Source organism: Xiphophorus hellerii, chromosome 24 (genome assembly GCF_003331165.1).
Source record: "Xiphophorus hellerii strain 12219 chromosome 24, Xiphophorus_hellerii-4.1, whole genome shotgun sequence".
NCBI classification, from domain to species: domain Eukaryota; kingdom Metazoa; phylum Chordata; class Actinopteri; order Cyprinodontiformes; family Poeciliidae; genus Xiphophorus; species Xiphophorus hellerii.
This window is the reverse complement of record NC_045695.1, coordinates 7,742,850-7,754,929: the sequence shown is the minus strand read 5'-3', so window position 1 is coordinate 7,754,929 and position 12,080 is coordinate 7,742,850. Positions and strand designations below refer to the sequence as shown.

Sequence of the window (12,080 nt, the reverse complement as noted above, 5' to 3'; positions counted from 1 at the left end):
TGTAGTCCAGCTAATCAGTCCTGAAAGTTGAATTTAATATGATGTGATAAAGTTGCATGATGTGTGGAGTTCAACAACAATAAAATGTGGTAGAAAATATCAATTTTATTTATTTATTTTTTGCAGTAACAGAGGAGCTAATTGTAGTACTCGCTTTCCTTCAGTATAAATGTCATGAATATTAGTTGTAATTAATTCTGGCTCAACAACACTTGGAATGTTTTCTGCTATGTATCTGTTTTGAGCTATAAGATTCTGTCTTATTACCGCATAGGGATAATTCAAATAGTCTACAAATGAATCTAAATTAACTTGCAGGGTTGCAGGATTATCATATTTATGTTAAGTAATTATATTATCCATCCATCCATTTTCTGTACACCCTTGTCCCTAGTGGGGTTGGGAGGTGCTGGTGCCTATCTCCAGCTAACGTTCCGGGTGAGAGGCGGGGTTCACCCTGGACTGGTCGCCAGTCTGTCACAGTAGTAATTATATTAATTTCTGTAAAATAAATATGAAAGCACCCTTAAAAAACAGTTGTTTCTGCAGGATATTTTATTTTTTCCAAAGCAAAATTAAATGCTATATTATCCAAATGTCCAGAATTGCTGATGGTAAGACAGTAGGCAGGAAAGATCTCCAGTAACAGTCAATCTTGCAACAAATCTGTAGAGGCCTCCGACTGAAGACTGTTGCTGGACGACATGCTAATGGTTCAAATCGGGAAGCCGAGACGATATATCCTAGTAACGTCCTGGATGACACCATAAGTGTCACCAAGCAATGCTTATCCACCTCAATTGCTTTTGCCGTTCCTCTTTAAGTCTGTGTCTGGGTTATATGATTAGAGAGTTCAGAGTCCCAACAAAGGCTGGAGAATGTAAAAAGTATATAATCTTGTGAAAGATTAACTTCTTTCCAGAAAGAACAAACCATTCAGAGAGACTGCTACTTTATAATCAAAAAAACTGTGTAAATTGTTTTATTGTTTTACAGAAACCTTGGATTTTTTTTTTCTACGATGTACTCAATTTAAAATAGACAGGGCACAAAAAGACAAAACTAAACATACTAAAGCTAATTCCAGTGCATTTATTACACTTCAACATCTCCTTTTAAACTGATACATGAATATAAAATCCTAATGCACACGATATCTTTGTTTTATTCACATTTAATGTTAATAGACAGAAATATTTTTTGTAAACAGTTACTTGAACCCTCTATTTTCAGGTTTTAAATCAAGGGTAATTTGTTCCCGCTGAGAATTTTACAAAATGTACACTATAGACAAAAACGTCCAACATCACACTGCAGCTCCTTATGCACCTAAATACCTCACTGTAACAAAATGGTTTCAATTCAAGACGTGTTTTCTACATGAGACAAGTGATTTAACCGTGTTTGACACCAGTCCTGCATGAAGCCACGAGTGCATTAAGGTGAAGATGCCTCAGCTGGGACATCGAAAGCTGGTCATCGCTCCAGTGTTCCCATCAGAGGCTCCATGGCTTCCAGGAAGCAGGCTTCAAACTCCTGATCCGAGAAGCGTGCCACCGACTGGCGTGCGTTGTGTCTGATCTGCAGGCGGCTGTCAGGCGGCAGAGCCAGGATCTTCTCTATGGCTCCTGCGTAACTGTCCTCATCTTCTGCCAGGAATCCGGTTTGACCTCCGTCGAAAGGTCTGACGATGTCCAGCTTCGGACCCCCCGACTTGTGAGCCACGATGACCTTTCCTGCTGCCATGCACTCCACAACACCTAGAAGAGAAAACGGTAAGCGCACGTTTACAAGAGGGTTCCTGCAGGTTGCACCCACTCAAATTTAAGAATTTTTTAACAACACGAACAGAATTTGAGATATGTATCACAACAGAAATGTATTAAAAAAAAGGACGTGCTGACATTTTGCATGATCACTTTGAAGACGGTAATCAAATTTATTTATTTTTTACCTATTCCGAAGTGTTCGTTCCACATGGTGTGCAGCCCAATGGTGGCTTTGCTCATCTGCCTCTTCAGCTCCTCAAAAGATACGTTTAGTTTAAATTCCACCCTGTCTGCGACGCCCAGCTCCTGGCAAAGTCCCCGAAGCATGAGAACTCTGTCTTCATCTTCCTGGTTCCTGCATCCGCCTATCAAAACGAGCTTCAACCCCTCCCTGACGCCCGACCTCTCCCTCCTTCTATCCAAAACCTTCTTGAAGGCCCTGATCTGCAGCCGGTGATCCTTCTCTGGCCTGAACTGGCCGACGGAAATGATGGAGTGGCACTTCCTGTCCCCGTCCTCCTCCAGCGGGATGTCCAGGAAGGCGCTGACGTCGCAGGGCGGGTACACCACGCTGGTGCGGTTTGGGGAGCGCCACAGAGACAGGATGTGATCGAGGGTCCAGGAGGAGTTGACCATGATGACGTCGCTGCAGGAGCCGGCCATCCCGTAGAGAACGGCGAAGAGGCAGTAATAGACCAACTTAAAGGCGCTCAGGAACAGACTGTTTGAGATGAAGTCTGGGTTGTTGAACCTGAGACAATCGCACTTTGTTAGCCTAGTGCATAGCAAGCAGCATCAGTTTGGTAAAAGCAGATAGGCATTACCTTGGGTTCCTCTCCCTCACCACAGACAGCATGTCAGTGCTGATGGTGGGATAGTGAACGTAGCTCCCAACGCTGCAGCCTCCCAGGTAGCGAAACAGCGGCAGGGTGAAGGCGTAACCCATGGAGTCGATGTAAAGGTCCGGGACCAGTTCGGTCAGGGCCTCCCATCCCAAGAAGACGGACCCCACGCTCTGTCCCAGCAGGGTGAATTGTGGAAACAGACCGGGCTCCACCAGGACCCGGTGCTGCAGGAAGACGAACCGGACCGGCCGCGGCAGCACGATGTTGAAGCGCTGACGGGCTCCCTCCAGGATCTGCTGGCCGGTCACGCCCAGGTCCCCAGTGTACACCACAAAGTTGATGTCCACGTACCTGCAAACGGCCTGGTTGCATTAAATGCTAAGGGCAACTTTCATGAAATAAAAATACAGAATTCAGCACTATTTTCTTTACCCACTGAACAACTATTTCTTTAAAATTTTACTGCTACCTGTTTTGTAGAGCCCTGATAGCACACCAGAGCACCCTCTCTCCCCCACCACCAGCGTTGCAGTAAGGGTGGAAAAATGCCACTGTGGGACGACCTTCCCGCGCCCGGCGAGCATTCCTGGTGCTCTGCAGCCAGTGGCGGACGGCCAGCACCAGTAGGACCAGGACAGCGACCAGCAGCATGCACAGAAGCAGCAGCGGGAGCATCAACTTCCACAGCAACCTGAAACAAAGACATGCACTTTGTGTTTGGCTCATCTTTGTTTGTACTGCATTGGATGCAGAGTGGTTTACAGGAAGAGAGAAATCCGCAAAATCGGCGCAAAAAGGTCTGAAAATATCCATCCGCTCCAAAGTTTCATAAATAAAAAATAGAAATATGTTTCGCAGCTGTATGTTGTAATTTTTTAAATGTTTTTATCAGACTGAAGACTGTACACTCATCTGCAGCTAATATTGAGCAAGCTCTGCGCTGGTGGCAACACGATTCTGTTTAATTCAGTTCAAAATGTGTTCATCTTTTAAGGCTATTCTTTCACCATTTAAATCAACACAGTAACACTGTCAGAGTTTTTGGGCATAACTTTACAAGAGGGATACTCCCGATATAAGACTACAATTTTAAAGGATAGATTTCATAAATGCATTAACAAAAGCTTGCATATTTTTACAATTAGAATGGATTAAATAGACTAATGATGCGCAGAAACACAGACAATATCAATATTTTACTGTTTTTCCCATTACATTTTTTTTGCACAAAGTGAAGCAGGAACCAGCATAATTTATATTTATATTCCTAATTATTTTTATGCGCTGGTTTTAGCTATTTCTTTGCATCTCACCTCGTTATTTCACACAAATACAACACCAGCTGATCGTGAGCCGACATCTTTGCGTCAGCCCGGTCCGTGCGTCACAGCCTCTTCTGCTCTGCTCCCCTCATTGAGTTAACTGTCTGGCGCCACCAACAGGCGAGGGGGTATCACTGCGTCAGCGCTTCATTGTGAACCGAGTTGAAAACTCAAAACTGTGTGAATAATTTTCCATATATTCAAATTACACAGCTTTATATGACACTGGTTAATAACTAATTAAATAATACTGTTTCTACTGATCTCTGCCCTGCTCGTTGTTTTCTCAAAGGTAAAGTTTACTTGAACAAACACAGCTTCAATCAATAATTTTGTACCTACCCCCACAGTTTGGACAGAGCTTGGACATTCATCATGACGACTCTTTGGGTGTTGTTTATTTTTTTAAATTTTGACCTGCTTCTACAGACAGGACAATGCACAAAAACAAGGTAAATGGCTTTAGTTGGTCTCAGTTTTGAAAATGTATGCATTTCATTTCTATAAGCTATAGAAAATAACACTTTGTCAGACAGGAACATACTTATGTAAACATAAAGAGCAACGGTGAGTTACCGTATATAGATTCCTGTCAAAGTATTACAATTTAATTCTGCTTTTGCATTTTTGTCACACTTAAATGTCTTAAACCATCAAACAAATGTTATTATCAGACAACTATAACTTGAGCAAATGTGAAATCCATTTTTTTTAAGTTGATGGGTTTTTTTTTTTTTACATTTATTGCAGTGGCCAAGTTTTATCAATCACCCCTAACACTCAAGAACAAGTGGAGATTTTGAAGAATGTGTCCACCCAGTACCAGGTAGGACTGTTCTCATCTTTACTACCGTTTACTTGCCTCTTTAGGTTATTTTCTTTCAGTAGACGATAACGCTGCACATTTTCTCTCAGACAGGTTTGTGGCAGCCCGTTTCACCTCACAATATCAAAGAGCTAACAAAAGTCCACCTCTACGTTCCTGGGAACAGCTCCGAGACGGTCAGGAACCTGCTGCAGAGACACGATATTACACATGAGTATGTCGCTCCCATTGTAAATTAGAGCTGTTTGTTTGTGCCACATTTAACCGTGTTGAAATCTTCATTGTAGAGTGATGCTGCCCAATGCTGATGAGATCATTAAAATGCAGATGAGGAACGACTCCGGTGACCCAAGAAGTGGCTCCACGTTTTACTACAGATACCACACTTTAGAGGATGTGAGACTCTGCGGGAGATCCTAACTCAAATGTTTTTATTTTTCTTTTAATAGAAAAAATTTAAAGATTCTGTTTTGTCGCAGATCTATGACTGGATTAACAGAACAGCCCATGACTATCCAGACAAAGTTAAAGCTATTCTTGTTGGCTCTTCATATGAGAAAAGGCCGCTGTACGCTCTAAAGGTAAACCTGTACTTGTGTTAAAAACATGACCAAACCACTAAAAACCCAACGTTTAATTTGACAATAAACATTGTTTTTTTTCAGTTTACTAAGTCTTCTTCTTTTATATTTTATGTGACACATGCAGAGAGAGTTTTAGGGGTGGTAGTAACTGTTCCCATGGAGATTTAGTTAAAAGCTACTTATTAAATGTGCTCAATTTAACAGTTAAATAAAAATTTCATTGTGAGATGAATCTACTGCCATAGAAGTTAAACCTTTTTTTAAAAAAATTCTTAACACATCTTTACAAAGGGGTGCATTTAAGAGCCAGACGGTTCCATTTCTGTAATTTGAAGTGAGTCTGAGACGTCAATGTTGCACTTCTGCGTTTCAGCTGTCTCTAAACAACAGACCAAACAAGAAAGCCATGTGGATCGACTGTGGGATCCATGCCAGAGAGTGGATCTCTCCTGCTTTCTGCTTGTTTTTCGTCCACTACGTGAGCACGCTTTATTTAGGATTCCCCCGCCCCCGAAAACCTGCCCGAGTGTTTTTGTTCCAGAGATCTAAAAGCCAGCTGCTCTTTTCCTTCACAGTCGCTGTCATTTTACAACGTGAATGCTGAAATGACTCAGATCCTGGACAACATGGACTTCTACGTCCTGCCCGTCATGAACCCAGACGGATACAAATACACCTGGACAAAAGTAAGGATATCTGGAAAACGCACTGTTTGATTAGTTTCCTACACGGCTTATTTGTTTTTTTAGGTTTTATTCTTGCCACACTTCAATAAAGCTCAGATTTTTAGTGTAACAGATTCACCCACCTGAGCACTGGGTCATTGTAGCCCCTCCAGAGTTTTACAACTCATGCTCTTAGTTTGTAGGTTTGAGTCTTTTGTTACAGCAAATTAGATCTCTTTAGCAATGTTTTTTGATTTTTAATAGTCTCTTTATTATTGCTTTACCCTTTTTTAATTGTATTCTATGTCCATTTAGCCTTCCTTTTGAACCTTTGATAAACATTTTTTTAGTGTTTTTGTTGTAACTTTATTCATTTTTATGGTTCAAGGTTTTCTTTTACCTTGAACCATTCTACTAAATAGCCATTCTGCTTTCCTAATTGTTCCACTTTATTTATTGTGATTTAAGATTTAGTTGCATCATGTGTCTCTGGGGTAATTGTGTACTTGAGAATGCCTGAGAATTTGTGTGAAAAATAGTTTTTTTTTCTCTCTTTGCTTCAGAACAGAATGTGGAGGAAGAACCGTTCCCCCCAAAAGGGTACGTCCTGCATCGGAGTTGACCTGAACAGAAACTTTGACGCCAACTGGTGCAGTAAGTTCAGAAAAATTAAAATCCCTCTCATGTTTTACAAATGTAAAAGAAAAAAAAAAGAACGCATCATTTATTCAGTGTGATCATCTGTTTCACTTAGCGACAGGAGCCTCTCCTGATCCCTGCACTGAAATCTACTGCGGCCCCTTCCCTGAATCGGAGCCAGAGTCTCAGGCCGTCGCCAACTTCCTGCGCAGCCACAAGGAATCCATTCAGATCTATCTGAGCATCCACTCCTACTCTCAGATGCTCATCATCCCATATTCCTGCACCGAGGATGAAGCCGAGAATCACAGTGAACTGGTCTGATTGATTTATTTTGGCTGAAACATAAAGTTCCCAAAATCCTGAAACCATATGGATTTTCTTTCCTTTTTTTTTATAGTACGAGATGGTCAAAACTGCTGCAGATAACATCAAGAGATATTACAAGAACATCTACACATATGGAGCAGGAGCACAGATAATTTGTAAGGAATATTTATTTGTTGACCTTTGACTTATTAAAGGCACATATTACCTTTACCTTTTCCGTCTGCAGACCTGGCTCCCGGTGGCTCTGATGACTGGGCGTATAATCTCGGCATTAAATACTCCTTCACGTTTGAGCTCCAGGACCGTGGCAAATATGGCTTCCTGCTGCCGCCATCCGACATTCAGGGCGCTTGCAATGAAGCTCTGCTCGCGGTGAAGACCATTGCTCTGAAGGTCATGGAGAAACCCCAAGCTGCAACGAGTTCCCGTCAAGCTGGACCTGCAGCTTGAGTTGTGAATTTAAATGTTTTCAGCAGTTTTTGAATTACACCTCCTGACACTGAATACGCTGAAGCATCACAACATTAGCCAAAATGTACAAGAGCGTTGGAAAATGTTTATATCTATAGGAAGAAGTGTCGCCAGGCGTATTTCACAATAATGGATAAAAAATATAACACAGTCGCAAGTAAATAAATAAATGAAACTCATTGAAGTTTGTCTTCTCCTCTTTTTAATGTAATTGTGTTATCTTTTATATGCATACATGACCCTATGGTGGATGGGTCTGCCGATCCCCCTTCAGTGGTGCCACTGATGATCAGCAGCTTGTTTTTCATGAAAAATTGAAGAAAAATAATTTGTAAATTTTTTAACAATAAATTACATTTATTTATTGTATAGAGTAAAATTGAATTTCTCTGAAATTTTGAGAAATTTTCTGAGGGATTTTTAATAAACATGTTTTGTTTTCTGCCTTGTCAGTTGTTCAACACTCATTTGCTTTAGAGAAAACTGAAGTGCTGCATCAAAACAAAAATGGTAAGTTGAGTGGAAGGTAAAATGGTTGTTGAAAAAGGTGCACAAATTATAGGGATAGCTTCAGTCACTCTGAGATTAAAGTCAGGATTTTTAGATTAAAGTCAGAATTTCTATTTTTTCTAAGAGTTCAGACTTAAATCTTAGAAGTTACTCTTTTCTTTTTTCTCTGAATTCTTAGATTAAGTCTGTTTTCCCCCCAAAGGCTCCAATCCTCTTCCGTAGAGGAGTGAAATGTATTAGGAAGTCGCCGGTGGCGGTATTGAGTCAGCTACCTACAAAGTTCCCCTAACAATACCATAGAAGAAGAACGGTGAGCGACTCTCCGCCAACATGTCGCCTCTCAGGGCAACCTTCGCCTTTGATTTGAAAGAATAAGCCTTGTTATTTTAACAAGCGCTCACTCCGCTAACTAGTCTAAAGTAGATGCGACACCAAAACTATATCCTGGGTGAGACCTAGTTTATACATCCGCATTATTAGCTTGTATTCTGCTGCAAATTGCTCCACGGCCCATGCTAATGTTAGCATTAGCCTCAATTTGCGTATGAAGTAGTCAAAAGCTATAGCTTCGATACCGCTTAGTATTTAAAATGAATTCTCATACAGATTAAATGAGAATATGGTGCAGTATTATGACTAAATATTTAGATAAAAACTGACTAGAAAACCTTGAGCTTTGCAGCGTTAATTCTAACTTGTTTGAGCCGCAGAGCAGTGTTGATGCGTTTGTTGCTCATTCATTGCTGTTTTCCTCACTAACTCTTATCGGCATGACTTATGCAAATTTTAAAACCAGATTTGCTGGAATGTCTTTTGCAGTGTTATGAAATCAACGGCATTAAGACAAAAACTCAGCCACCGGTCAGAAAAATTAGAAATTTACGCAAATCGTTAGATTACAGAAGGAAAGATTTAAACATTACCTTGCTTTTTTTGCCATATGATTGTATTTTGTTTGATTTGTTGCTGCGTTATGTTGGATGCATAATTACGACTTCTTTGGTCAGTACTACTAATAATAATAATAATGTGATGATATGTACCACAATTAAATAAATGGTCATGCATAGGGGTGGGCGATACGGACGCTAAGGTTTTATCACAGTATTTTGTGGTACTACTATGAAAGCTATAAAAGTGACGATAAGAAGTATTTATTAAAAAATATAAAGGTCTGTCTTATTTTCAAGTATTAATCAAGTATGTAAAAGTTTGGCGACCATTATGGCGATAGGTTAGGCACAGGAGCAACGAAGACATGATATGATATGAATGTGACATAGTACAGCGACAGTTTTTCTTTGTTTTTCTTTGCTTGTTTGTGAAAACACAAAACTAATAAAACAGTTTATATCTATAAAGGTCAAAAATAGAATAGATTTCCATCTTGACTGATGTAGAGCATGTACTGCTGAGTTTTTGGTAATTCACCAAAGCATCTTATCCCTAATCTATACCTGATATTTTTTTGCAAAGAGCATCATGTTGACAGTTGATTCGTTTATTGAGACTAAAAATGTGAGTCCAACATAAAAATTGGCTCAAACCAACAATCTATCCATACTGCAATCTTTCCCAGTCCTGCAGAATGTCCAAGATCAGGCGGAAGGTGACAGTGGAGAATTCAAAAACCATTTCGGACAGCGGGAGCAGCAGCAGCGCCACAACCAGCAGCACCACCAACCCCGCCGCCCCGTCTCGCCGGCCCAGCGTGTTTGAGAGACTTGGTCCCAGCACGGGGAGTAATGCTGCTGATGTATGTGTCATTCACTTTTCCGCTTCACCTACATCCATAAATCTGGTTATCCATATGTTGTTTTTAGTGGTTTTATATTTAACGTATCAGCTGGATAGAAACTTCTGCTATAAACACAAAAGGAAAAATACTATGTATGCCTTTGAATGGGACCTTTTCTCATTTTAGTCTGGAAAAATGTGGATTTTAAGACATGAAAGTCCTCAGGTTAACCCGTGCGTCTCTTTTCAGAGTCACTGCAGAAATTGGCTGAAGACAGGTACCTGCAGTTACGGCAACACTTGCCGCTACACACATGGAACTCAGCCACGAAGCAAAGGATTCACCTTCAGCCGGTAAGACCTGCATGCAGATCAGATTCGTGCCTCTTTCTGCCCGCATCGAACCAAACGCTGAGCGTATCTGTTTGTGCGAGCAGGACAACCGAGAGGCCCACAGGTGACCTGCGGGAGAGGATGAAGAATAAAAGACAAGATGTTGACCCGGAAAACCTAAAGCGAGACCTAGACGAGCCCACATCCCCCACAGTGAGAGTAAGTTCTGCTGCGGAGTGTTTTTCTAGTAGTAATGACTCATTCTTTTGAGATTGGAACCCTTAAGATGTTGTTTTAAGCCCAGGTTAATCAAAAACAATAAATAGAACGGTTTATAGACGTACACTTTGAGTGATTTGTAAGTTTTGCTTTTAATAGCAGAGAGATCCCTCTAGAGGGCGACACAGAGAGAAGGAGGACATAAAGATCACAAAGGAGCGTACCCCGGCCAGTGAAGAAGAGCCTGCAGAGTGGGAAACTAATCGTGAAGGTGCATTATAACAATAATAATAATAATAATACAGAATGTTCTTATGTCTCATAAAATGCTACGCCTGGTGTGTTTCTTTGCACTAAACATTTATCTCCTCCCATTTGTCGTTCAGATTCTGATATCGGCGACTACGACTACGAGTTATCCCTCGAGATGAAGCGGCAGAAAATCCAGCGAGAACTGATGCAGCTGGAGCAGGAGAACCTGGACAAGAGAGAAGATATAGTCATCAAGAAAGACGAGGCCCCCGCCAAAACCAGAAGCACGGGTTTGCCGAAGGTAAGAGGCGCCAGATTGCTCAAAGATTCAGACGCAGCTTGGTTGTTACCGTGGTTCTCGATTTGATCCTTTCCATCCAACAGGTCTCTGATGAGCTGCTGAGCTCCAAAGAGTCGCCCGTGTCCAGAAAGTCCAGCGGCTCCCCGAAACACAAGAGTGGAGTCAAAGGGGTGGGGTCTGGGAAGAAGGAGAAGAAGCTAGCACTGGCATTAGCTGTGTCAGAAACAACCAGGTATGGAGGAATCTTTTTGAGAAGATGGTTTTGACCTCCTTGCAGTGACTAAACTTAAGTTGAAGTCGCAGAAAGCGATGGTTTTTATATAAATTTGTGTTTTATGTCTTGTTAGACCAACAAAAGCGAGCCACAGCAAGAAAAAAGGCCCCCGCACGCCGAGTCCTCCTCCCCCTGTCCCGCTGGACATTCCTGTGGTCGGGAAGAAGCATAAAGGCAAACACAAAAACAAGGAGAAGACCGAGGAGAAGCAGAAGGAAGGGAAAGATCGGGGCAGAGATACGGAAAAACACAAAGAGAAGAAGGAGAAACGCAGGTCAGCTGTTGCAACCAAAGTTTTCTTATTCTCTCCTTTGTCTATAATTTATGAAAACATATATTAATTTTTCTTGTTTTATGTCAAATACCAACATAAATTGGTGCAGAAAGATGACATGGAAGAAAAATGACACTTTGTTAAAGTTTTTTCTTCTGAACTTTCTAAACATGATGCTGCCTCCACCGAATGCTTTGTACATTGGCCAAGCTGTTTGATTTTGTTCTAATTTTCTAGTACAACCCCAATTTTTTTGTTTTTAACATGCCTTGCAATCCAAGTTGATGCAAAAAAGCTGGTTCACATGTTTGTAAACCCACATTTAAATTCACACAATTTACCAGATTTGTTAAACAAAATGTCTTTTATTATAATTTTTGCCGTAATTACTTTGCTTTCTTCCGTTTTTCTAGGGATCGTTCAGAGAGTTCCCACAAGGCCAAGCGTGCGCTGACGTCAGAGGAGCATTCGGGCAGCGTGTCGTCTCCTTCCAGAGACTCTTCTCCTCCAGCTAGGAAGAAGTCAGCTTCTCCCAAAGCTTCCCATAAAGCCTCGTCTCTAGCCTTCCCCCCTCAAAGGTTTGTCCAGGTTCTCTTTTTAGCGTCCCTTAGGATTGCTGGAAATCCTTGAAAATGCTTGAATTATATGTATGACCTTAAAACTGTTTTATTATGAAGTTCAATCTGTCGTTTGAATAAAAGTCTAAATTTGGAAAGCGTTATGTACAGT

The 12,080-nt window shown here is 41.2% G+C and overlaps 3 protein-coding genes across 3 annotated transcripts in view; 2 read left to right on the top strand and 1 right to left on the bottom strand.

The window, feature by feature from the left end:
• Positions 1 to 537: 537 nt before the first annotated feature.
• Positions 538 to 4,034, bottom strand: alg11 (ALG11 alpha-1,2-mannosyltransferase). The gene is made up of 5 exons (XM_032556442.1): positions 3,928 to 4,034; positions 3,084 to 3,305; positions 2,594 to 2,965; positions 1,955 to 2,520; positions 538 to 1,760 (listed from the first exon to the last, which is right to left on the bottom strand). The coding sequence occupies exons 1-5, from the start codon at positions 3,972 to 3,974 to the stop codon at positions 1,477 to 1,479; spliced, it is 1,491 nt and encodes a 496-aa protein (XP_032412333.1). The 5' UTR covers positions 3,975 to 4,034; the 3' UTR covers positions 538 to 1,476.
• A 236-nt stretch (positions 4,035 to 4,270) lies between these two features.
• Positions 4,271 to 7,630, top strand: cpb2 (carboxypeptidase B2 (plasma)). Its single transcript, XM_032556443.1, has 11 exons — positions 4,271 to 4,388; positions 4,687 to 4,762; positions 4,852 to 4,976; positions 5,050 to 5,158; positions 5,242 to 5,343; positions 5,720 to 5,824; positions 5,922 to 6,032; positions 6,575 to 6,665; positions 6,766 to 6,968; positions 7,051 to 7,135; positions 7,207 to 7,630. Exons 1-11 carry the CDS (start codon positions 4,312 to 4,314, stop codon positions 7,428 to 7,430), a joined length of 1,308 nt encoding a protein of 435 aa, XP_032412334.1. The 5' UTR covers positions 4,271 to 4,311; the 3' UTR covers positions 7,431 to 7,630.
• Positions 7,631 to 8,263: 633 nt separating this feature from the next.
• zc3h13 (zinc finger CCCH-type containing 13) overlaps positions 8,264 to 12,080 on the top strand; it is a 13,214-nt gene continuing 9,397 nt past the window's right edge. The window contains exons 1-9 of the mRNA XM_032556422.1: positions 8,264 to 8,409; positions 9,541 to 9,717; positions 9,949 to 10,052; positions 10,136 to 10,250; positions 10,410 to 10,521; positions 10,637 to 10,803; positions 10,887 to 11,035; positions 11,151 to 11,351; positions 11,765 to 11,929. Coding sequence (XP_032412313.1) covers positions 9,550 to 9,717; positions 9,949 to 10,052; positions 10,136 to 10,250; positions 10,410 to 10,521; positions 10,637 to 10,803; positions 10,887 to 11,035; positions 11,151 to 11,351; positions 11,765 to 11,929 — 1,181 coding nt within the window. The 5' untranslated portion in view covers positions 8,264 to 8,409; positions 9,541 to 9,549. The remainder of the gene's footprint in view (positions 8,410 to 9,540; positions 9,718 to 9,948; positions 10,053 to 10,135; positions 10,251 to 10,409; positions 10,522 to 10,636; positions 10,804 to 10,886; positions 11,036 to 11,150; positions 11,352 to 11,764; positions 11,930 to 12,080) is intronic.

Bases quoted from the DNA above. Each gene is read 5' to 3' on its own strand.
- alg11 (XM_032556442.1), bottom strand. From the start codon at position 3,974: ATGTCGGCTCACGATCAGCTGGTGTTGTATTTGTGTGAAATAACGAG. The intron at 3,306-3,927 runs GTGAGATGCAAA...TCTTTGTTTCAG, and splicing joins TATTTGTGTGAAATAACGAG to GTTGCTGTGGAAGTTGATGC. The intron at 1,761-1,954 runs GTAAAAAATAAA...TTTCTCTTCTAG, and splicing joins GAACGAACACTTCGGAATAG to GTGTTGTGGAGTGCATGGCA.
- cpb2 (XM_032556443.1), top strand. From the start codon at position 4,312: ATGACGACTCTTTGGGTGTTGTTTATTTTTTTAAATTTTGACCTGCTT. The intron at 6,033-6,574 runs GTAAGGATATCT...TCTTTGCTTCAG, and splicing joins ACAAATACACCTGGACAAAA to AACAGAATGTGGAGGAAGAA. The intron at 6,666-6,765 runs GTAAGTTCAGAA...TGTTTCACTTAG, and splicing joins CTTTGACGCCAACTGGTGCA to CGACAGGAGCCTCTCCTGAT.